The following is a 23,082-nucleotide window of genomic DNA, read 5'->3' as shown; positions in this document are numbered from 1 at the left end:
ACCATTCCATAAATTTGATATATAACTTTTGTCGGCCAAATGAGCCATGTCGTCGCTAAATTTTTTATTGTTTAATGTGATCTTTGAATTTTAACTTAATATGTAATGTCGTACCTGAACTTTTAATTTGTTCGATGTGATTCTTGAACTTTTGAGACATGTTCAATCTAGTCTTTGAACTTATGAAAATATTCAATGTTCTATATGGAACATATTGAACAAATTAAAATTTTAGGTACGGCATTACATATTGGATCAAGGTTTAGATCCAATGTTTATCGACTATTTGTGTAATTTTTCCTTGAGATAATGACACAAACAATCCCTGAACTTTTGTCCCAATATGCAATGTGATCCATGAACTTTTAATTTGTTCAAAATCATCCCTGAAATTTAGTCTAATATTCAATATGGTCTATGAACTTTTAATTAGTTCAATATTTTTCTAGACTTTTTGCACATGTTTAATGTAGTCCATGATCTTGTATTAAATGGAAGGACTACATTAAACATTTTCATCCAGTTCAGTGATTAAATTGAACATGTACTGAAAGTTTAGAGATGATATTGAACAAATTAAAAGTTTAGGGATCAAATTTCATATTAGGTTGTAGATTAGGGGTTGTTAGTGTAGTTCTCCTTTTTTCTTCTAATAAATTAGTGAGGTCTTCTGCTCAAATGACCCAATTGCCCTCGCTCTTTGAGGAATTTACACATGATGTCCAGACCCTGGAAAAACCCTCACTCTGCCCTCTTCTTTCTCTCCCCTCCACCTTCAGCCACCGTCGGCTTCTGCCACCTCGCCGTCGCGCCGCCGTCGACGTCATCTCCCCTCCCCTCGCCGTCGAGTCTCGCGCCACCGGCTGTCGCCGTCGTCCCGGTCTCCGATCTCCATCCCATCTCTCTCTCTCTCTCTCCTCAAGGTCGCGTCGCTCGCGGCTGCCGCCAGCGGCATCGCCGGCCTTGGGCGACATCAGTCCTTGGGTCGTCGTCACTCGAGGTCGGCAACACCGGAGCTGGGCTTGGCGACGTGGCGGTGGTGATGCGCGGGGGAGCTGCCGCGGCGGCGGTTGGTGGCGTCGGCACCTGGGATTCCTCCGTGTTCGTCATCGCTCGTGCCTCTGGTGCTCCATCCAAGGATCCGGGCATCAAATTGACGTCCGGCGAGCAAAAACCCTGAACCCTGATTTCCCCCCGAAAGCTTCTCTAGATGAGGAAGATCGTCGTCTTCTCCTCTTTCGCAACCAATTTCCTCAAATCAGACTCGCGCAAGCCCTCCAATTCGATAGGATTCACCCTCCACAGCTCCATTTTCGCCAGACACTTTTCTCAATCCACCTCCATCCCGAAAAACCTGCTGAGGGTCCGCGACCATGGGTACGACAACTACATGGAAATCGAGAAGAAAACGCGCAAGATCCTCAAATTCCAAGACTTGATCCTCTCCCAGCACAACCAGAACGTCCCGATTTCGCGCCTTGATGTCCTCTCTCGCAGGTTTGGGTTCAAGCAGCACGAGGCCGGGGCTTTCCTCCTCAAGTTCCCTCACGTTTTCGAGGTTTATGAGCACCCGGTGCAGAGGATCCTGTATTGCAGACTGACCCGAAAGGCCATTTTGCAAATCCAGCAGGAGAAGGAGGCTCTCGATGCCCAAATCCCGGATGCCGTGGTTCGGCTCAGGAAGCTCCTGATGATGTCTAACACGGGACGTCTGAGGCTGGAGCATGTGCGGATTGCACGGGCTGAATTCGGGTTGCCTGAGGATTTCGAGTACTCGGTAATTTTGAAGCACCCGCGATTTTTTAGATTGTTTGATGCTAAAGAGACTAGGAATAAGTACATTGAGATTGTAGAGAGAGACCCTAGTTTAATTGTTTGTGCAATTGAGATGGCTAGAGAGAGGGAGTATAGAGAGAAGGGAATCGATGCTGAAGATGTGCGTTTCTCGTTCATCATCAATTTTCCGCCGGGATTTAAGATAGGGAAGTATTATAGGATTGCAGTGTGGAAGTGGCAACGAGTCCCGTATTGGTCGCCTTATGAGGATGTTTCGAGGTATGATTTGAGGTCGCTAGAGGCTCAGAAACGTATGGAGAAGAGGGCCGTGGCAGTGATTCATGAATTGCTTTCAATGACCGTTGAGAAGAAGATCACGCTGGAGAGAATAGCACATTTTAGGATGGCAATGGATTTGCCAAAGAAGTTGAAGGACTTCCTCCTTCAACATCAAGGGATCTTCTATATTTCGACAAGGGGTAATCACGGGAAGCTTCACACTGTGTTTCTTAGGGAGGCTTATAAGAAGGGAGAGCTGATAGAACCCAATGACTTGTATTTGGCGAGAAGGAAATTGGCTGATTTGGTCTTGTTGAGTCCAAGAAAGGCAAAAGTGGATAAGGAGCTTGTTAGTTATAGTAGAGACGATCATGATGAAACGAGGCGATTTAGAAGAGACCATATAGAGGATAAGATGACGAAATTTGATGTTCAGGAAAATTTTGTACTTGATGAGGAGGGGGATGAACAACCAGACTCGGATGCAGCTTCAGAAGCTGACTTTACAGATGACAATGATGATGGTGAGGCAATTGTTGATGAAGAAGAAGTAATCAATTGACTCGTTTTAGCATATTAAGAGAAGTTGTTTGTGGCTGGAGCCTAAAACTTTTCTCATGCAACACTGAATTTGAACACGAATCAGACTGCTCCCTGGTGTATTGAGGTTGTATTAAATGCTGACTACCTCATGGCATGGTTCAGACTATGGAATTAGAATTTATGTGCAAACAGGCAAATTGAAGACAAGCAGTCTAAGTCATAAGACAGCCACAGGTTCTTAAACGAGGCATATGCTGGCCACAATGCCTTCGAGTTGGTAAATGGTTCTCTTGGCTTCTCCACATCTAGAGAAGTAAGTGAGCATCATTTTATCGGAAATGTAAGGTGCTCTCATCTTCTGGGAAAGAAGTCTGCTTACTGGCTTGTGGAATAGAAATCAGTGAGATGATTTCAATGAACATGTAAGTCGAAGCTGAGGATCTTTGTCATTTCAATTATTGTTGAATGCAAAACAATGTTTTAGGTGAAATTATTTTGATAATTTCATCGTATAAAAATTTGTCCGATGATGGAAGTTAATTGCATTGAGCTACAAGATCTTTGCTTGATCTTAACTATTGAAATGGAAGACCAAATTGGACTCCGAATGTATCTATTGCGCAAGAAAAGAGAAGAGTCCTGATGTTCTTTGGAAAGTTTGCAATTGGAGCATCGGTTTCCATATTTGTGTTCTTTATGCGCTATGGTTGATCTTGTATTTGTGTGCTCTTGCATCTTAGCATTTTGCCAGTTGCCTTCCTCCTTCTCTTTTGCATGACAAAGTGGTCGGCAAAGTAGGACTATATTTCTTGATGGTTATTTGGGTACATACCTAGCGGATAGAGTTAGTTTGGCATTTGTAAACCACTATCTCAGGCTAAAGTAACCAACTAAAGGTAGTTTAAAATAGAAAGTATTCATCATAGAGTTTCGAGCATAAGGCAATTGGTTTCATCTAACAGGAAAATTTTCTAAGACAAAGTTGAGCTCTCCTATGGTCCGATTGTTTTGGTTCGATTGGGCACAGGGACCAAACAAAGGAGATGAACGGTGATTTTGGAGCCAGGACCAAATATTAGGAAGATACAAACTTAGGTTCGAAGAAGACCAATTCAAGGCGTCATCTTCTATTTTGTTTATTTTACCACCCTCAAAATTTCGGGTTCTTTGAACACCTGCACAGGTTCATAACTAGGGGTCTGTCATGTTCAGGGTGCAATTTTCCATCATAGATAATGACGCTAATCTTACACGGCATTTGTAGTTTGCCTTATATAGAGTGGAGGAGAAGTTGGAAGAGGACGTGTTTTTAATGTGCTTTCTGGTGAAGAAGTTGAAGTTTGGCATAAGGTAGGTTGAATTTGACGCCGAAGTTGAGAGCTGATCCTATCTCGACAGCTCCTGCTCACATCTAACATGGAATTCCTATTGTTTTAGTCACTTTCAGTTTCAGCTCTCAAGCTACGTCCGAACAACTGATAAACAACCAAACCATGCACCTGCAGATTACGAAAGCACCTGTGGCCTATGATTAATTGACAACAAATTCTGAAGTCATGTCCTTGAGAACTCGGAAGATTTCTTGAATCATGCAGTCACCTACTGGAATCATCCCGTCTGTTGTTTTATCAGGAAGCCTTCTGCTTTGATACCGATGTGTTGGGGAGGTCGCCTTCCAAAAGAGTCGATCCACCGATGTCGTCCAAACTTTTCTTGGTTTTTCGACCCTCTCGAATGCATAAGACGTTTCTCGTAGCATACAAGGCCATGCATGAATATTGTGGAGATTCATCCTGTTGCTTGGCGCTGTAGGCATAAATAATTATTAATTATTGTGTATGAATCATATGGGCTTGATGATGTCTTTGCAGATGGGCTCGATGCGGGTTCTGCGAGAGGTATCTGGGAGTGATTGGTTTTAAACCATTTAGATAGTGCATTCTCTCATGCATGTATGCTTCTGCAGAAACGGATCTTGGACTGATACGAAGGTGGAGCGTCTTCCTTTGAAGAAATGAAGTGGTTCCAGCAACTTACGAATGAAAACGACCGCGACGTGGGTAGGATGTGAACATGTCGACGCGATGCAGGTATGACCAAAGGTATTGCGTAACATCGACCTCTGTTTTGGCACAGTTATATGCTTCGAAGAGACGGCAATCGACACAGACCGTGCATAGTAACCTGAAGATGTCATCACATATATTTGTTTAACGAGTTGTCCATTCAAACCACTGAACTAAAGGGAGGAATGTGGGAGATATTTGGGGAAGAGGTCAATATAGAAGACGCTCTGATCATGTTGACATTGTATTTTTTTAAAGAAGCGGGATCTGATGGATGACAACATCTCAGTGTGCCACATGCATTCCTTTCATTATTGGCGTGCAATTGTGTCTATTGAGAAGTCCATTGAATAGATTAATTATCTGCTTTCCATGCAAATAGCAATAGTTTGAGGTAAATTATCACTCCATAGTTTGACATAAACTCGTTTAACTCTTTAATCACGTATTCATTTAAACGAGTTTACGTTTTTGTAATAATTGACAGTGGTACCACAAAATCTAACGGAAGCGATCACGTCCAAATATGGATCGAATGTTTCCGTTATTGATTATATTTGAAACGAGTGATAATGTTATCACAAGCAATCAATTATATGTAATTGAAAAACCACGTATTGCGTGCATTGATTTGTGAAACATGCTTTGGCTATTTCCTCCGTTCCTGAACATACTTGTGCGTGTGTTTTTTTTTTTTTTTTGTTATGTTTGCTATGCGAAATCTCTCCATTTCGGGATCCCGGACTCCGTCCTTCCCGATCGGGGTCATGGTGAGTCACGCAAATGCTCCGGGACTAGAATCTCTAATTTTGATATCTCAAACCCAATCTCGATCAGCTTATCAATCATCACGCTGTTAATCCTGTATTTTTTTTTTCCGAGGCCCGTCGCGATTGGTCAAATGTGAGACCCACTTTCGAAGCTTGAGGTGAGTGTGGTCCTCTGGGACCGGACAAAAATACGGTTGATCCGACACCGACCATTGATTTTGATTTTGATTTTGATTTCCCATTTGTTGCGGACGGGGTTGGGTCTACCTGAAAAAGATTGTCCTCTTTACATTCTTTGCATTTAAAGTATTGTCCAAATGAGATAATACTAATAGTATATGCCCCATTTGCAAAGATGCAGGTGGGAAATTCCAAAAAAAAATAATTTTCTACTAAATCCTCCAAGAAAATTGCTCGCCCAAATCTTATGAAGAGTATTTTCATCACGCCGCTAGTCACGGTTTAATTCGCCACATTTTTTAGAGGAAAATTATGTGGAAGGCTGATTTTTATTTTTTCCGAGGCTCGTCGCGATTGGTCAAATGTGGGACCCACTCTCGAAGGTTGAGGCGAGTGTAGTCCTCCGAGACCGGACAAAAATAGGTTGATCCGACACCAACCTTTGATTTTGATTTTGATTTTGATTTTGATATTCCCCTTTGTTTTGGAGGTTGGGTCTACCGGAAAAAGATTGTCCTCTTTACATTCTTTGCATTTAAAGTACTGTCCAAATGAGATAATACTAATAGTATATGCCCCATTTGCAAAGATGCAGGTGGGAAATTCCAAAAAAATAAAAATAAAAATAATTTTCTAATAAATCCTCCAAGAAAATTGCTCGCCCAAATCTTATGAAGAGTATTTTCTTCAACTTAGCACTTCCTAATTATTTGGAGCCAAAAGAAAGAAAAAAAATTATGCTTAATTGCTTTTGTGGTGGAGTCAATCATAAATATCGAATCAATGATTAATAAGTCCGAAATTTTCCACACTCGTCACCTTTTTCCACTACTCATGGTGGCCTCCACTTGAACAAAACAGGAGGTCAATCACTTAATTTATGCCTAACATTCTAAAAGAACTAAGCATTTTTCGAATGTAGTTGATATAGCTTCCGACGACCCCATTTCACATGGACCAAATCTCAAAGGGAGCTTCGTGAGTAATCACGAGAGGTGTTAGACTATTTTGGAGGGGAATTTTACATGCGAGTCGCTCGACGAAATGGGACTACGGATAAAATTTCAAGTAAGAAGCTACCAAATTTCAATTCTCTTTTTCAATTCGTACGGATAAAAATATTTGAGTTAAAAGGAAAAAATAGAAGAAGATAAGGGCACTGGAAGTCCAAAATATAATTGAATTCTAAAATTTTTTAAAAAGCGCAACCAAATTTTAAAACTTGTTAAGTTGATGCAATCAAATTCTAAAACTTATTAGCATTTTTCGTTTATCCAGTTGGGCAGGATTAATAACATGATTTGATTGCACTAATTAACGAGTTTTAAGATTCGACTCTACTTTTTAATAATTATAGAATTTAATTGTACTTCGGCCATTAATTTCAGGGCATTTAATGTAAATTATTAAATAAATAAAAAAGCGCACCATCGTTTTTCATGTCACACCAAAAATCCAATCAACGTCACGCGTAGAAGACAAGACAAAAGACACACAGAGGAGCGGAGAGGATAGGAGAGAGAATACATTAGAAAGAGAAAGAGAAAAAGAAAGAAAGAAAGAAAGAGAGAGAGAAAAAAGAAGGGGGGGTAAAGTTCGCACCTTTGCACGCCATCCTCGCCCCCCACCATCTTCATCTTCATCTTCATTCCCACCTCCCCGCTCCGAAAGCAAAAGGAAGAAGCGAAGCGAAGCTCTCGAATCATTCTTTCCTCTTCTTCACGAACATCACCGGAATTCGCCCGTGTTCCTCGGCCGCCGGAGAGCCGCCCGGTCCGGCCGGAGCTGCCCGCCCCTCCGCCGCCGCCGCCGCCGATCCTCCTCCTCTTTCTCTTTTCTTCTCTTTCTTTTTTTGGGTTTTGAATTCGTTCCGCGGATCGTTGGCCTAATATTAATATATAAAAGAGCGCGATCGATTCGGAGGTAGAGAGAGAGAGAGAGAGAGATTGAGGTGGAGGTGGAGGTGGAGGTGGAGGTGGAGAGGAGAGAGGGAAGAGGGAGGGAGGGGGGATGGGGAATTCGTTCGGCTGCTCGGCCTCCGGCGAGCGGCTGGTCTCGGCGGCGAGGGACGGCGACTTGGTCGAGGCGAAGATGCTCCTCGACTGCAACCCTTGCCTCGCCCGCTACTCCACCTTCGGCGGCCTCAATTCCCCGCTCCATTTCGCCGCCGCTAAGGGCCACAACGAGGTTCGCTCCTCTTTCTTGTAATCTTGCTCCCCCCCTTCTGATTCCTCTGTTCTTTTCGTAATCGATGGATTCTTCCGTCGTTTGATAATGGTGATTCTGTGTTTGGTGTCTTGTGGTGAAAGATCGTGGCGCTGCTGCTCGATAATGGAGCTGATGTGAATTCCAGAAACTACTGTGGGCAGGTACTGTTTTGCTTCGTTTCTCCATTCTCTTTTTTTTTGTTTTTTGAAATTTTCCTTCTTTACGTAGCTGCCGAGTATCGACTATTCGAGGATCATATGAACTCCGATTCTTTTCTTTTTATAGAATGTAGTTCGGCCCTTTTCTTGCCCTTGATAATTGGAACTGCATTTAGATGATGGCGCTTGTTTGGATTGTGTGGGACTTAAGTTTCTCCAATCTTGAACACTGAAGCTGGGATGGGTTTTGATTAATTGTAGCGGGCCGCTTTGCTTGAACTTAGGTGCCATCGCGCACGCATATACCTGCAAATTCATTTATTTTTCAGATTATTAGGAAACGAATTCGCTTGTTTTCAGCCTTTTTTTTCTAAAAAAACATCTGTGTATGCCACGCATCTCGGCATAACATAAAGAGGCAATTGTTCAGAAGTTGTCGATGCATCAGCAATTGATTTGATACGACTTGATTTTTTCTGATTTCGTTCCTCCTTGTTTGTGTGCACAGACGGCGCTTATGCAGGCGTGTCGATACGGGCATTGGGAAGTTGTTCAGACACTTCTGCTTTTCAGATGCAACGTGGGTTTCCTTCGAATTAATCTCTTTTCAAATTTTGCCGATATGCACCTTTCTACGAGAAATTTTTTCTGTCTTCAAATTATCGCGCCCCGGTCCATAGGTGTTGCAAGCTGGGGTTTCTGGATTTCATTTATAAATTTCCAAAAATGGAGAGGCCTACGTGACTTGGATGGCAAATTGCTGTTCTATTTGTTCGGTGCTATGATTGCCGAGTTAAATACTGTAGTTCAGCATCATCAACAACATGTCTCTACTGCAATTTCAGGTTACAAGAGCGGATTATCTTAGTGGGAGGACGGCTCTTCATTTTGCAGCTGTGAATGGGCATGTCAGGTGTATAAGATTAGTTGTGGCTGACTTTGTCCCAAGTTCTCCTTATGAAGCAATAGCCAGGCAGCTGTATGTGGACAGAGGCGATGGAGCAAATGGGAAAGGCAAATGTGACCAGAGGTATGTTGTTAGTTACTCTTACTGGCCTTGACCCTGCTCAAATTAATGCACTTCTGTTTTCAAGTTGGTCCTAGTGGGCCCTATCCATTAAATGCTGAACCTCGAGCTTTGGGAAGGTCTAGAACTTGGTCTTCAGTACATGCTACAGTAAAATTGACTTCTTAAGTTCTTGTTGGGAGAACCTATGGTGAGGGTATAGATAGTGCAGCAGTCGGGTTTTCTATTATTGAGTGACGCTTGCCGCAAGAAGATGAGAATCTATTCGTGCTATTTATCTTGTTCATTCTCAGTGCAGTGCGCTGTCCAAGTTTGTAAATAAGGCGGCTGATGGGGGTATCACAGCTCTTCATATGGCAGCGTTAAATGGGTATTTTGATTGTGTACAACTTTTGCTTGACCTTCATGCAAATGTATCGGCTGTGACATTTCACTATGGGACATCCATGGATTTGATAGGTACATGTTGTCTTCTTTATGCTCTGGTCAGTTATGAGGATCGATCACTTGTTCTTTGACAAATTGGTATATCTACTTAGGAGCGGGCAGTACACCTCTGCACTATGCTGCTTGTGGAGGGAATCTTAAGTGCTGTCAGGCAAGAGTTCTAATAGCTATGAAGCATTCATTTACATCTCTTTTTTCACTGGAAACTGAAGTAACCATTTTTCTTTTCAGATACTTCTTGCAAGAGGTGCTAGCCGGATGACTTTAAATTGCAATGGGTAGATATTGCGTCTTGAGTCTCCTTGCAGTTTTGAGATGAAATCGTCGACCTAATCATAACTTTTGGCATGCTTTATTAGGTGGCTTCCTCTTGATGTTGCTAGAATGTGGGGGCGGCATTGGCTTGAGCCGCTATTAGCTCCTAGTTCTGATTCGTTAATCCCTTTGTTTCCTCCGTCAAAGTATTTGTCTTTGCCTCTGATGAGCGTTCTCAACATAGCAAGGTAAACCTGTCCCCTAACAGTTAGTCTAGCTGTTGTATGAAATTAAAGTTGTGTATTGCCTTTTCTTTCTCTTGGTGTTCTGAAATCTTTCTGGACGCAACCTTTCTGAGATTTCGTGCAAACGCTTAATTTAATAATGTAAAGATCTTGCAGCTTATCCACTCTTCATTTCTTAAGTACACAAATTATTATGTCCTTCCCAGCTTCCAATAGTTTTAAAATCTATGCAGGTGTTGAGCCATGTTCAGCCCCATATATTCCATCCCCATTTACTTGTGGCAGAATTCTAGAACTGACATGTCACTCTCGTTTCAAATTTCCTGATGAAATGGAACTATTTGAATCTAGCTATAGAATTTTGGTAGTTGGTAAGACATCCTTAGAGATAGACCGAACGATTAAACATGCAGAAATGCTTCTCCAGCTTCCATGAGGAAGCAGTAGGTTGGGGCATGTTTTTCTGCTGATCTTGCTAGAAAATTGGTTAAATTTTCGCAGAGACTGTGGGCTGCAACTTTCCACAACCTCCTCCGATGATACGGACATTTGCGCTGTCTGCTTGGAGAGAGCATGTAGTGTTGCAGCTGAAGGTTTGATCCTTCTGTCTCCTATCAATTTCATTTATTTCAAATATGTAAATTAAGAGGATAATCATAGACTCCACGCTAGTCGTGCTTTACTCTCTCAGATGTCTGTTTCTTTTTTCTTTTTTCGCTCGTTGCATCTATAGTATTGATCAACAATTTCTTGGCAACTGTTCTTTACATTGTTGGAACTCAGAAGGCATCCCTGTTTGTTCACCTTACCTACTTTAATGATTTTTACCAGGCTACCAATTTATTCGCAGTTTTCACAACCAAGTACTCGTTTGAGTAAAAAATTGTTTGGAAAGCTTGATTTTCAGAGGGTCTTATTTCCTTGCGTGCGGATTCAATCCTTGGACATATTATTGAGCTCAATCATATGGTATGATACGACTGAAATGACAGTTCCCGAGTTCCTGATCAAGCTTTGTAGCAAGGATGCATCTTTTTGAGCTTTTGCTCACAAACTACTGGATCAAGCTCTGTAGCAAAAATGCATCTGTGGAGTGCTTGCTTGCAAATTACTGGTTTAGTTTCACTAATTCGAACGATTAAACTTCCTGAGTGTAACTGCTTGCGCTTGCAAAGCATTGCTGCTGTGATTATTCTTCATGGTGGATAGTTCTTCTCAGCGAGCTAATCTCAGAAATAATGCAAGATCATGGTAGGACATGGTTAGGTACTGGAAAATGAACAATTAATTATGATGCCATCACAATGTCCCAAATTTATAAGATAGTAGAATTCGACATATCTTTTGTGAACAAATTCTCAACTTGAATATTCAGAGTTGCTCGAGATGTCGTAAAGCATGATTTGTCAGAACAAGCCATAATACCTGTCAATAGGGAGCAGGTTGGATGGATGCTTTCTGACCGTTCTACATTAATCTCCACAAATCTCCACATTATCTTTATTTGTGAACCTTAATTTCCTTGCAGTATTTTTTGGCCAAAGATGATTATAATCCATTTGTCATTAAATGCAATGCTTAGCTCTCTCTGTCTTGCTTTTCTGCTCTCTGACTTTTACTTTCCACGAGGTATCTTAGCCTAGGGATGCATTCAGACACATTCTGAGCCTTTTCCCGTCATGAGGAACACGTGAGAAATTATTCGAATCCTTAATTTAAAGAGGGTCACGTCAATGCAAAGCTACTGCAGGTGGTGGAAACACGACAACCGTTTTCACCCGAGATTGATGCGACTTACTATAAGAGTGGGATATTGAGAGAGAGAATTAAGCATCCAGAGGAGTTTTGTATATTAGAGAATATGTTGATTTTTTGCTTGTTGCTGCTATTTATCCAGTGATTTTTGCAATAGCCAAACTTTTCCCTCTCTTGATGTATTTCCCCAGCTTGGCTAAGGCATGGTAACTTGTAGCCAGTTGAATGGTCTGGAATCACTCTTGCACTTTGCTGATGGCCGTTGACTTTAATTTTTCAGGTTGTGGCCATGAGCTTTGTGTGAGATGCGCTCTATATCTTTGCTCCACAAGCAACATATCTTCGGAGGTGGTGGGACCACCTGGGTGTATCCCATGCCCACTTTGTAGACACGGAGTTATTGCTTTCGTCAAAATTCCCGGTTCCCCTGCTAAGGAGATCAAACTTCACACTTCCCTCGCCCTCTGTAACCCCTGCATTCTTCATCAATGTGATCCAGAGTGTCCTCCAGCATGTACACCAGATTTTAGGAAAAGCCGTGTAGCTTCTGTTTCTTCAGATCTTTTTTGCCCCGTCACCTGTAGCCCATTTCCTTCTGTTGCCATTCCGCTATGCACATGCAATGACAGGCCTTGCCCATCTTTTGAGCCCGGAGAGGAAGATGCACAGGGGGAAACTCCCCATCATTCACAAGTGATAGCAACAGAACAAGATAAAGTGGACAGGCCTAGAGTGGAGAGAACGACATGCTCAAGCATGTTTTGGGGCAGAAGAAGTTGCAGCAGGGAAAATCAGTGCAACTCGGAGATAAATGCCTGATCCCTGTATATGGGAACCTAGGGCTCCTTAAAGGTCCTCTATATCGAGTTTTGATTCACGGTGACGAAATTTAGGCTTAAATGGGAGCGGAGGAAGAAGATTTTCAGATTTTACGCGTGCTTCTTTCTTGTTGGGCTCGATGCTTGTGGGTAAGTAAATTCATGTTATTGGAGGATGACTGACTGCAAACGCTTTCTGTATTGATTTTTTGAAATTATTCAGGAGGGTTTGTAAAAGAGGACATCTGTCCGGAGATTTGTAGATTATTAGTGAATGCCACTCAAAAAGTGTACACTTTGTTTGCTCTACTTCTCTACCGTCATGACTCCTCTTAGACAGCAACGATGAGCTCTTTTGCCTTTGGAGCACATGGATTGGATACATATGTGTGTTCATGCCTTGGTCATTATTGAATGAACGCCAATTGAAATGCTCGGAAAATGATGTTAGGCCAAAACTTCGCAATGGCTTCTAAAACCGCCTGTATCTGATTCCATGATATGCCGGAGAGGGTACTTCTCACAGGGTTTCATACACACTAGTCCTACTGAGTTCAAATCCTCTGTAGTGAGATTGTCTTTTGAGTTTGCCATTTTCGACTCTTTTTTCACATGCAAGTCCTGTCGTAAGGTCTGTGAGTCGATTTCTACATTGAACATGTGCAGATCTTTCTACAAACTAGGATATTTTATGGTTGTCAAGGCAATGTTTACAGCCTTCCAATTTTCTCACTTTGTTTCCGTCCCAACGTCATTCATTGAAATCTTTTTAAAAGTTCGGTAGAGAGTGGAGCTGTCGTTCTATGTTCCCGATCCGACCAAACTCTTTTAAGGCGGGTTATGAAATCGAAAATTGGATCTTCAAGACGATATGGCAGCAAACTGTACGGCTACGATGTTATGACATACATATGTCGGATGCAATTGGGGGGAGATTGTCACTATGTTCATTACGTGGTTTCCCAAGACCTGAGTTTAGGTCTTAATACATGCTGTCCAGGCCACGATGGCTTGCGGTTCTTGCCTATAATTATTCTAGGAACTTTCTTGCCGAATCTTTTTCTTGCTTGTTGTACAACTTCTCGTTGAATCATTCCCACCAACTTCACCCGCCACATGCATATACTCGCATCCTTCCTCTTTTGTCCTCTTCTTAGTCTGCTGAATCACTTCAGACAATATGAGATGGAAGAACCAGATACTCCAATCACTGATCGTTGCATGCCACATTATATTAAAATATAAAAAAGACATATATTATATAAAGTCGTGCATTCCCATCCGTAGGGCTTAGCTCTGATGCTACATGCATCCCCCATCTCGTGTTCTCTTCCTCTTTTTCTGGTCCTATAGACAGAGACATGACATGGGACCAAGCAACGACAGTCGCCTACACCAAGTACCAAGTTACTGGACTGCTGCGGTCCAATCGAAATGGGAGACACAAGACACAACATTCTCAAATGTCTCCCCGCATAATATGCTGACAACTCCTAGCCTTTTGGAGGCCTAGGATAGGAAAAACTCAAGAAAAAGGAAAGGAAAAAGTTTTCATCAGCTAAGCTGAAGTGAATTAATAATGAGGAGAGGGATTATTGTAATTCGTGATGATGGGTGGTGATGAGGGTCGATCGATCATCTTCTTCTAGCGGCGGTCTCTCGCTGGGCATTGAAGTAGACGGCGGCGACAGGCAAGCCCAAGCCATGGTTGAGAGAGAAGGCTCGGGTGTTGAAACAGTCTCTCGAAGCCGGAGCTCCGGCCACAGTTTGCCTCCCTCTCTGCTTGAACAGCACGAACACGTACCGGTGGATCCCTACCGCCGGCCTCGGTGTCTCATAGCTCACCACCTCTCTCCCTGTGTTCATTGCATTAACAAAGCCGTTTACTCATCACTCAAGCTATATCTTAAGAAGTACCGAATGAAGAAGGGGAAAAAAATCGTCAATTGGCGGAAAAACTAGAGGAGCTCACCAAAAGAAGCATCAGTAGTACCGGGAATGTCTGTGACCATCCTGAAATGTGGGAACCACAGCTTTGAAATGTTAGACAAAGCGCTCTTATCTTCCGCAGAACACTAATAATGAATGAGGTGAGAGAGTGGTGCGCGAAAATGTTATTTTGTCGAGACACAATACTAAACAAGTGACCCAATTGTCCCATATTGCCATGAACAGGCTAATGGGGTTGTAATGTTCGGAGAATCACGAGCGACATGGCTGTCCAACCTAAATGAACAGGTGAGATGCATCAAACTTGTCTATCAAGAAAGTCTCATCTTCATGTAAAACTAAGTCGTATCTAATAAGAGCTTCATTTTCACGTTATCTAACCTACTCTTTTGAACAGTTGGAAAACAATTCAACTTACGCATCAGAACAAAGACGCACATAACTTTCTATTGAAGCTAAAAACACGTGATCTTTCTTTTATCACTGCAAAGTGAGGCAGCTCTAGCTAGGTCCAAATTGGGGTAAACGCGGTGTGAAAATAAATGTTATAGCTGAAAGACTTTAGATAACAGTAGTGAAGAGAAAAACCAGTGGAGATGTTCCCTTAAACGAGGATCACTAGGGCTTGGAGCATCCGGGTCGGTCATTATCTTCGCGTTCGCCCCAAACAATTAGAAGTATCCAAAACAAACAAGTTAGAAACTTATGAATCAAAGCAAGGAAGATACATCAGACAACCAAAAGAGAAAAACTAAAACAAGGACTAACCAAAGTGTAAGCCTCCCTCATGTCATCCCCACCAACTTCCGCACGAGGCCTGGATACAATAACGGCAGGCATGAGCTCGTGGCCATTAGAGACTCTCTTGTTGGAGTTATAAATCACATTCAACTTCACCGTGGGTGTGAAAATGTCCACCACATCCCCCACCACTCCTCCCACGCTCAGTGGTTCTATTAGCCTCGACATGATACGATGAAGAAAGCTCAAAAACCAATGAACTCGATTAAATTGGTCTTGATATATTAGTATGTTTCTTCGTAAGAAATCTAGTGGAGTGCATGGTTATTTAGCAAAGCAAGAGACCCTTTTATAGGCTAGAGAAAGAAGAAAAAATTAACTACAGGGAAGAAGAGAGAGAGAGAGAGAGAGAGAAGACGGCCTTGGAAGCTCTCGAGCTGGCTCAAAAGATTCGGGGATGCTTCAACATCCCGTTGAAAAGGTTTGTGTATTTTATGAAGAGGGACTCAAACCCAAAAGTGCGTCTCTTTTCCTCGGAACTGAGTTGTCTCTTTTTCATGAGTTCGGAGAGAATTGAAGCCACTGGAGGGATGAGATCCATGATGAGCCTGTCCTATCTGAGACGATAAACAAAAAACCAAATCTCTCAAAACCCTAAATTTGCACAGTAACTCATTTCATGTATCGAATCTCACCTGTCTCCATATCATTGGGTGATGAGAACGCGGAGAATACTTCCTTCTTTTCACTTAGATTAAAATACCATATCTTTGGGCAAATGGGCATTCGGCTTTTAAGGTGCTTCCGTCCATAAACCTGCCTTTCTTGCATTTAGAAACATCACAAAAAAAAAAAAAAAAAGAGTATCTTATCGACAAGACAAGCCCCCTCGTCTAACCCTAGTATAATGTTTTTCTTTACCGCACCAAATGTTTTTGTTGCTTAGGGTTTTAGGATCGATCTTGTCTAAACATACTAAGGTTTGGGCAGTTGTTAACAAACTACGGATTTACATGGGTTTCGAGGAAAAAGGTGTCTATATGCGTATAGTTTATGTTCGTTCCCAAGAGATGCCTCGAATGGGAGCATTTTGATTAGTAAACTGTCGTTGGTGCTTCACTTTGGATGGTATCCCATACCGTTTACAGTAAAAACCCTAGGGATGATCCCTTTTTCTAGCCATATCAAGGCAAGTTCTATACTTGTTATGAACCCTAGAGATGCCTCTTTCTATCTAAGGAAATGGCTTAAAGTTGCATTGATGATGATGACAACGATGATATTGCCACTCTAAATGGGCATGTGCACTTTTGAAGGGACGGCCATTCTGTTCCGGAATGGGATATACTATCATTATTAGTCCACTTTAGTTAATTAATTGTATTTACATAACATGTGACTTCGACTTTAGTGTTTCCATGCTCATTTCCAATGCAAATGAATCGCTTGTCCTTTAAGCTCCACCATCTCTTTGGAAACTATGATTTGGATGGACCTATTATTAGGAATATATGAAAAGAGGTGGTTGAGATTATGAGAGTTTGTTACATGTATTTATATTGTGGTATCTGCTCACATGGCATATTGAAGATGATTACATTATTCAGAAGTTTTCGCAACATGAATGAGCACAAACGAGCACAACACGAGGAGCTCGAAGCAAATGCCGCAACGGTCAAGATGATTCATAGGAATGAGCCGCAAGAGATCAACCTCACTTTGGTAAAGATGATGTATGCAACGGCTAACATGTATATAATAGTGAAGTGATTGAAAACAAAGAAGAAAAAGTACAATCATGCAAACTAATTCTTCATTAAGATACATGAGATGGACTGTGTCAAGCATATAATAGTTTGAGATATTCTTAATTGTGCTCTTCAAGATATTTTCCCAACATTTGCTTTAACTTATAATTAACTTGTGAGGTGTTACTACAATGTTGCAGCATCTTTTGTCCCTCTTGGCCACGAATGCCAGAATTTAAGTACACTTTCAGTTTCAGAACCATTTCTTTTTTTGTTTTTGCTTCTTGATTTCTACATATAAAATCATTTCCGATTGAAAGGATGAGGAAAGACCGAGGGAACAAAAACGAGGAGGCAGCCACTTGTCCGATGGTCTTAACCAAGTGAATTGGAATCGACCTCTCTCGGCTCGACACGTCCTTTGTGAGTGTTGATGACGAGAATACGATGTTATGTGTGACTGAACGTGCATAAGGACACCAAGTTATAGCTCCAGAAAAAGCTACTTCCTTTTCCAATATTCCTCTACCATATGCACTGACAATTCGTTTGATCAGCACAAATTGAGGAAAATCGTGCACTTTCTTTTCATCGTTGACACATGACACGTACCCGTCCCATAAAGCCATTGGACGCTGAATCCTTTCTAGTCAAATTTGTCATGTGTCGCGATTTTGGCCATGCTCGAGGCCTCCAGCTATCGTGCCTCTAGCATCTTAACAAAAGTTGTAGGAACGAACCTTCATCGGCTTCTTTTTCATGGGTCTCTCTCGATCTCTCGAAATCTCCCGCATCAAACAACATTATGTATCATCTAATTTAACCCTAGAAGAGGGGGCGAAAATGGGCACTTCATGTTTTCTTAGACTTTCATCATGGGTACACTCGGGTCTAAAACCCTAATTCTACCAATAATTTCGTTGAGAGTAGCACGTGGACGCACACGTCAAACGAAGAAGATATCGATAAGTCTGACGAATAGCTTCGCATACACATAGCACCGGTTGATTGATGTTGCGTGGGAATTAGAAGCCCTCGACTAAAGGGTGATAGAACATAAGCTTAGCCACCAAATCTACACGAAGATCAACATATTGTTTGACAACATGAGGAGCACGATGCATATTGCTAACAAGTGTTTCTTCGGATATTTGCACATGCAATGCATGCAAATGGAAGGAACGATATAAGGAGCACGATTCGGTTAACTGGAGAGACAAACATAAGAGAAGAGAGACATATGTAAAAGCTTGATCGTTATCTAAAGCAACAACATGTGATTCGGGTCGACCGGAGCCACATGTTACACCGGGCCCTATGCCATCTCCTGCGTGAATAAGCACGAGCCCAAAATCAAAGGTTCATTGCCCATAACATCTGTGAGAAAGTAGCCGGAATTGCATCACGTTAGGAAGAAACACCCAAGATCAGCAGCCAGCAACAAAAGCAAGGAACATGTTGTTAAGGATTGCCGGACTTCTCCTCCTTCAGTCCTAAAGAAACACGTTGCTGAGATTGTGTTTAGTTCACGTGTCATAGGCAATCATTTACAAAACGTGAAAAAAGACCGGTATAGAAAACAAACCTATGAGTTTACAGATCGCATCAAGAAAAGGCAATCATACTTCATGTCCTTATAATAGCCAGTTTTGCTTGGTTATTTTCCCTGATTTTTTTTTTCACTTTCTTCCTCAGAAAAGCAAATTGAAAAATCGCGAAGAGAAAATAGAAAGAGAACTCAATTGGGAGAATTGGAAACTACCAAGAACGTTAAGAAAGGGTCAGCGTGGACCGTAGCCTAACCCGCAAATAATAACATGCAAATCAGGTCGGGCAAGTTTGGCAAAAGAACAGATTTGACGAAGGAGGCAACTTGACTCCTCCCTCTCTCTCTCTCTCACGCTACACTCGCACTCGCACGGCCCCCCCTTCGTTTTGTCATCATTCTCCCGGACGCCAAAGCAAGAAAATTTAGTCATCCGATATGATGATCATGTCTTTCTATCCAAAACCAAAAGCTTTGAAAAGTAAATGCTCCGCCCGCCCAACCATATCTTTATCATCTCAGAAGTGGAGCCTTTTACAGCTCAAAAAGAAACTTAACTCGTTTCTTGAATTTTCCAACCCCGCCGCAATCTTGGGTGGCGCCACTTCCTTTGGACCGGTTTGATTGGCAACTTCCTAGCAAACCTCACGTGAACCTCCGAGAAACTACGTAGAAAAGCAAACCAGTTGTTCGGTCAGGACCAGGTTGGTGCCTGCTCGGTAAAAGCTAAGGCCATCATCATCACCCACAATCCAACGTGATCGCGCTCGGTATGAATCACGCGGAGGCGGGAAGGACGCACACACGGAAAACGAGCAGAACCTATTCGACCCGAAAAAGATTATGCTTATAAGTGCAGTAAGATCATATATAAAAAGCTTACAAACCTTATTATCGAACGATACGAAATCTTTTCGACATTTTCAATCTCGAATTAATCAGATTAATTTGATCCCCCTTACGATTGTCAATGCGTGTTCAGGGTGGACATCATCGCGAGTGCCGCAGATTTAAGTCCGGGAGAATCACCCTCGGGACGATCTAAGCCGGTGTCGAGCCGACACCGATTCTAGCATGAACGAAACAGCAAAGGCGCGACAGTAGCTGGGCAAACACTGATCATACAGTGCTAACAAACAAGCTACGCTACGCTACTTCACTGATCCGATCGACCTTTCTCTCCTCCTCGAGAATCGCCTTCGAGATTCTACAGAGGCTTTTTCGCTTTTCCACCGTTACATCTACACAACCTCATAACATTACGGAAAAGATAAATTAAAAAGTTTAAAAAAAAAAAAGAAACGGCCTAGAAAAACAAGCTGAGCCCCCCCCCCCCCCCCCCCCCCTCCCCTTCCTCCTTCCGTGTTCCAAAATAGGCTGCGGTGAAAGTCACGTGACGCCCGCACGTGCATCGCACTGGGCCTGGTCCCACCTTCGGTTCCCAGTACGTTGTCGTTTTTGCGCTCTTTTGCTCTGTGTCCTAAACACGAAAAAAGAAGAAGAAAAAAGAAAAAGAAGCCCTTTCGTGCAGGCGTTAGAGAAGATGGTGGTGATGATTAGTTGAACACCCTCTGATTCGATCTGTGGCACTGTTTCATCCACGGCTCTCCTCGGCTCGGCTGGTTGCCGCCGCTGCTCCTGCTCTGACAATCCAACGGCTCCAGTTTCATCTCCCTCCCCCGCTTCGCCCCCCCGATCGGCACCCCGAACAGCCTCGGGCTCTCCTCCTCCGCCTCCGCCGCCGCCGTCTCCTCGCCGCCGAACAGCTCGAGCGGCTTCTTCTTCTTCTTCTTCGCCGCCGCCGCGTCCGCCAGGGAGCCGGCGGCGGCGTAGCTCGACATCAGGCTGAAGATGCTGCTGCAGAGGCTCTTCATCTGGCTCAGCTCCCGGTTGAGCAGCGCGTTCTCGCGCCGCAGCCGCTCGTTCTCGTCCATGATCTCCGCCGCGCAGTTCTGCCCGCACGCCGACGGGGACGACCGCGGCGTCGAGAGGCCCTGCTCGTCGCCGGAGCTCGACGGCGAGGCTCCCCGGGGACGGGGCCGCCACCCCGCCGCCGGGACCGCCGGGGACGGCGGCGAGGCGGAGACCTTGCGGCGCTGGATTTCGCGCAGGAGCCGCTTCTCGCCCCTCCTGAAGCAGTCGTTGGAGAATTCCCACCGATCAGGCACGACCTTCCGAAATCCCTGCAAAAAGAAAAAAGAAGAAACCGCCAACGTTTCGTCAGCTCGGATGCACCGGATGGACGGGAACGGGAAGCGGATCATTTCCAAAGGGGGGGGAAACGGGGCTGCGTACGTAGGTGTTGAGCTGGCGGACGAAGCTGGAGAAGTTGTTGTGCTTGAAACACCTGGGGAGGAGGTCGCGGGCGAAGGCGGTGGGGTTCCAGACGACGAAGGCGGAGCCGTCGTCGCTCCAGGAGATGACGTCGTCGATGGCGGGGTCGTCGACGAGCTGGTAGGTCTTGGCCAGGAAGGGCGTGGGGGCGGGCCGCTGGGGCTCGCCGCCGGGCGCGGCGGCGTCGCGGCCGTGCTCCGCCGGCGGAGCGGCCATGGGGACGACGGATTCTAAGAGGTTCAGGAGGAGGCGGGGGGGAAAATGCTAACGGAGATGTGGGGAGGAGGAGGAGGAGGAGGAGGAGGCAGTGATAAATATCTCCGGAGGGGTTTTTATTTATTTATTTTTTTTGTTAAAGGGGAGGGGGCGAGAAGGCCTTTTTGCCTGTTGCCTTTTACTTACGTTTCAATTTCGCCGTATCTTCTTCTTCTTCTTCTTCTTCTTCTTCCGTCCGTCCAGCCACCATCGTGTCTCGTCGAGAAGTTTCTTCGAATTTGGGATTACTATGCGGGAGGCGGTGGGGCCCCCCCGGGACACGTGGCGCCTCATTCGCGAGGCGGGCCCATAGTTGTCGGGGATAATTGTCCCAGACGGCCGAAATTTATTGCGTTTTTGTCAATTCAGCCGTACATCTTTTTATTATGCCGACATAGAATCGATTGGAAAAAAGTGAAAAAAAAGTTTATGACTTAATCAAAACGTCTAGTTTGACCAAAACAAAAACTAAAATATTTACTGAATTAGCATAAGCTCAATATATTTCAAATTTCTGGAACAATTTTCGCCCCTCAGTTGTCTCCTTTTTGTCCTTTTGAGATTTGGAAACCACGAAAGCAGAAAACTTTAAAAGTTTGGACTAAATCGAATTCGCACCAAACTCACGACCCCCTTTTTGTCCTTACGAGACTTGGAAACGATAGAAGTGGAAAACTTTAAAAGTTTGGATTGAATCGAATTCGCAGCAAACTCACGGCCGTTCATGTGGCCTTTTCACACGAGCCGAAAAGCATCGATTTAACCAGCTCCCTCGTTGCACCGATCCAATCCAATCCCAATCCCAATCCAATCCAAGGTAAAAGTCAATTTTATCGACGGATGGAATTCACGAGCGAATCACGGACCCGACAAGAACGATTTTATTGCTGATTATCTCGTCGAGTTCAGCCACCGAATTTCCCATTTCGTGTCGAAGCCGGATTCGAATTCGATCGCGTCCGTGCTCCGATAAGATTCGCTCGCTATACGTCACGGTTCGGATGCACGAGAGAGCCAATTTCGTCTCGTTCAGCATAAGAAAAAGAAAGGAAAAAAAGAAGATCGTATCGCGTTTAGCAGACAAAGAGTTGAGAAGACAGACAAAAAACACGATGAAATGGTTTTTGAAAGAAGCCTGAAGTATGGCTACAAAGAAGATAACAGCAACCAATTTCAATAGGTCAGTTCATCAATTCAACCACCGCCCCAACTTCCTAACACCCATCGTACCATCACTGTTCTTTCAGGTTCTTTAACTCGCAAGAATCGGATTTTCTTTTCAGCACCCAAGCTCGAAATCCCCATCCTCTTTCACTCCTTTCTATCGAGACAGTATTTCAATCAACCGTCGCACGCCACGTGGCGGTGACAGTAACGTGACAGGCCAATCAAGAGCCAAAGGAGAGAAATACAATTTAATACTACGTCGGCCATGTCATGTGTGGCCGACACATAATATATTTTATTCCGTTCCCTGATTACTTGCGTAAATTTTCGTTTGACTAGCCCACCTGCAGCTTTTGTTTTTCTGTCATCCCCACTTTAATTCTCAGGAAGAAGAAAACAAGAGAAACGACGAAAGGAAAGGTCAGAACCATAATCATCAACAAGAACCAGCTACCGAATTCAGAAGAAATCATCAGGGACATCATCAGTCAGCGTTTGCTAACGCTTCTACTTCTCTATTTTTCTGTTCTTCTATTTTTCAAAATAAAAAAAAAACAAAAATTCATTTAATAACGTATTTTATTTTTCTATTTTCTAAAATAGAAAAGTAGCCAAGAAATAGATTTGGAGCAGAAATAAGAAGTAGAAAAAATCTACTTCTTTGTTCCTAGAAATAGAAATAGAAATAGAAAGATCCGATCCTTAAGCCGCGACCTCATCTCCTCCTTCATCCTCCGTCGTCTGCAAACCGTCTCAAAGCACCGATCCGGTCCATTCTCCAAATAATAAAAATTATAAAAATTAATTAAATTAT

The 23,082-nt window shown here is 43.3% G+C and overlaps 4 protein-coding genes and 1 long non-coding RNA gene across 8 annotated transcripts; 2 read left to right on the top strand and 3 right to left on the bottom strand.

The window, feature by feature from the left end:
- The first annotated feature begins 725 nt into the window (after positions 1-725).
- Positions 726-5,043, top strand: LOC115683234 (protein ROOT PRIMORDIUM DEFECTIVE 1). Of its 3 annotated transcripts, XM_056304258.1 has the most exons (3): positions 726-3,020; positions 3,863-3,948; positions 4,036-4,488. In XM_056304258.1, the coding sequence occupies exon 1, from the start codon at positions 1,211-1,213 to the stop codon at positions 2,615-2,617; it is 1,407 nt and encodes a 468-aa protein (XP_056160233.1). In that variant the 5' UTR covers positions 726-1,210; the 3' UTR covers positions 2,618-3,020; positions 3,863-3,948; positions 4,036-4,488. The 3 variants fall into 3 exon arrangements, with proteins under 3 accessions (XP_056160233.1, XP_030463558.2, XP_056160232.1); XM_030607698.2 differs by lacking the exons at positions 3,863-3,948; positions 4,036-4,488 and adding an exon at positions 4,565-5,043; XM_056304257.1 differs by having other exon boundaries at positions 3,863-4,488.
- Positions 5,044-7,602: 2,559 nt separating this feature from the next.
- LOC115683192 (E3 ubiquitin-protein ligase XBAT33) lies at positions 7,603-12,836 on the top strand. The gene is made up of 10 exons (XM_030607640.2): positions 7,603-7,801; positions 7,924-7,983; positions 8,489-8,560; positions 8,826-9,010; positions 9,306-9,466; positions 9,547-9,605; positions 9,686-9,732; positions 9,814-9,957; positions 10,456-10,547; positions 11,990-12,836. The coding sequence occupies exons 1-10, from the start codon at positions 7,625-7,627 to the stop codon at positions 12,526-12,528; spliced, it is 1,536 nt and encodes a 511-aa protein (XP_030463500.2). The 5' UTR covers positions 7,603-7,624; the 3' UTR covers positions 12,529-12,836.
- Positions 12,837-13,726: 890 nt separating this feature from the next.
- Positions 13,727-15,982, bottom strand: LOC115683229 (CEN-like protein 1). 2 transcript variants are annotated; one of them, XM_056304250.1, is made up of 5 exons: positions 15,914-15,982; positions 15,246-15,835; positions 15,066-15,127; positions 14,500-14,540; positions 13,727-14,383 (listed from the first exon to the last, which is right to left on the bottom strand). In XM_056304250.1, the coding sequence occupies exons 2-5, from the start codon at positions 15,444-15,446 to the stop codon at positions 14,163-14,165; spliced, it is 525 nt and encodes a 174-aa protein (XP_056160225.1). In that variant the 5' UTR covers positions 15,447-15,835; positions 15,914-15,982; the 3' UTR covers positions 13,727-14,162. The 2 variants fall into 2 exon arrangements, with proteins under 2 accessions (XP_056160225.1, XP_030463554.2); XM_030607694.2 differs by lacking the exon at positions 15,914-15,982 and having other exon boundaries at positions 15,246-15,843.
- A 2,705-nt stretch (positions 15,983-18,687) lies between these two features.
- LOC130135355 (uncharacterized) lies at positions 18,688-19,821 on the bottom strand. Its single transcript, XR_008814768.1, has 2 exons — positions 19,400-19,821; positions 18,688-19,177 (listed from the first exon to the last, which is right to left on the bottom strand). It is a non-coding gene; the product is annotated as an uncharacterized LOC130135355 (long non-coding RNA).
- A 164-nt stretch (positions 19,822-19,985) lies between these two features.
- LOC115683205 (heat stress transcription factor B-2a) lies at positions 19,986-21,139 on the bottom strand. The gene is made up of 2 exons (XM_056304156.1): positions 20,808-21,139; positions 19,986-20,695 (listed from the first exon to the last, which is right to left on the bottom strand). The coding sequence occupies exons 1-2, from the start codon at positions 21,060-21,062 to the stop codon at positions 20,069-20,071; spliced, it is 882 nt and encodes a 293-aa protein (XP_056160131.1). The 5' UTR covers positions 21,063-21,139; the 3' UTR covers positions 19,986-20,068.
- Between the last annotated feature and the right edge of the window lie 1,943 nt (positions 21,140-23,082).

Source organism: Syzygium oleosum, unplaced genomic scaffold (assembly GCF_021117445.2).
Source record: "Syzygium oleosum isolate NSW1041296 unplaced genomic scaffold, Sole_v2.1 Sole_v2.31, whole genome shotgun sequence".
NCBI lineage: Eukaryota > Viridiplantae > Streptophyta > Magnoliopsida > Myrtales > Myrtaceae > Syzygium > Syzygium oleosum.
This window is presented reverse-complemented; position numbering and strand designations above follow the sequence as displayed.

Coding starts and splice junctions, on each gene's coding strand:
- LOC115683205 (XM_056304156.1), bottom strand. CDS start 21,062: ATGGCCGCTCCGCCGGCGGAGCACGGCCGCGACGCCGCCGCGCCCGGC. Junction 20,696..20,807: donor TCCGCCAGCTCAACACCTAC/GTACGCAGCCCC, acceptor TTCTTTTTGCAG/GGATTTCGGAAGGTCGTGCC.
- LOC115683192 (XM_030607640.2), top strand. CDS start 7,625: ATGGGGAATTCGTTCGGCTGCTCGGCCTCCGGCGAGCGGCTGGTCTCG. Junction 7,984..8,488: donor CCAGAAACTACTGTGGGCAG/GTACTGTTTTGC, acceptor TTGTGTGCACAG/ACGGCGCTTATGCAGGCGTG. Junction 9,733..9,813: donor ATGACTTTAAATTGCAATGG/GTAGATATTGCG, acceptor ATGCTTTATTAG/GTGGCTTCCTCTTGATGTTG.
- LOC115683229 (XM_056304250.1), bottom strand. CDS start 15,446: ATGTCGAGGCTAATAGAACCACTGAGCGTGGGAGGAGTGGTGGGGGAT. Junction 14,541..15,065: donor TTAAGGGAACATCTCCACTG/GTTTTTCTCTTC, acceptor CCCACATTTCAG/GATGGTCACAGACATTCCCG. Junction 14,384..14,499: donor TACTACTGATGCTTCTTTTG/GTGAGCTCCTCT, acceptor CAATGAACACAG/GGAGAGAGGTGGTGAGCTAT.
- LOC115683234 (XM_030607698.2), top strand. CDS start 1,211: ATGAGGAAGATCGTCGTCTTCTCCTCTTTCGCAACCAATTTCCTCAAA.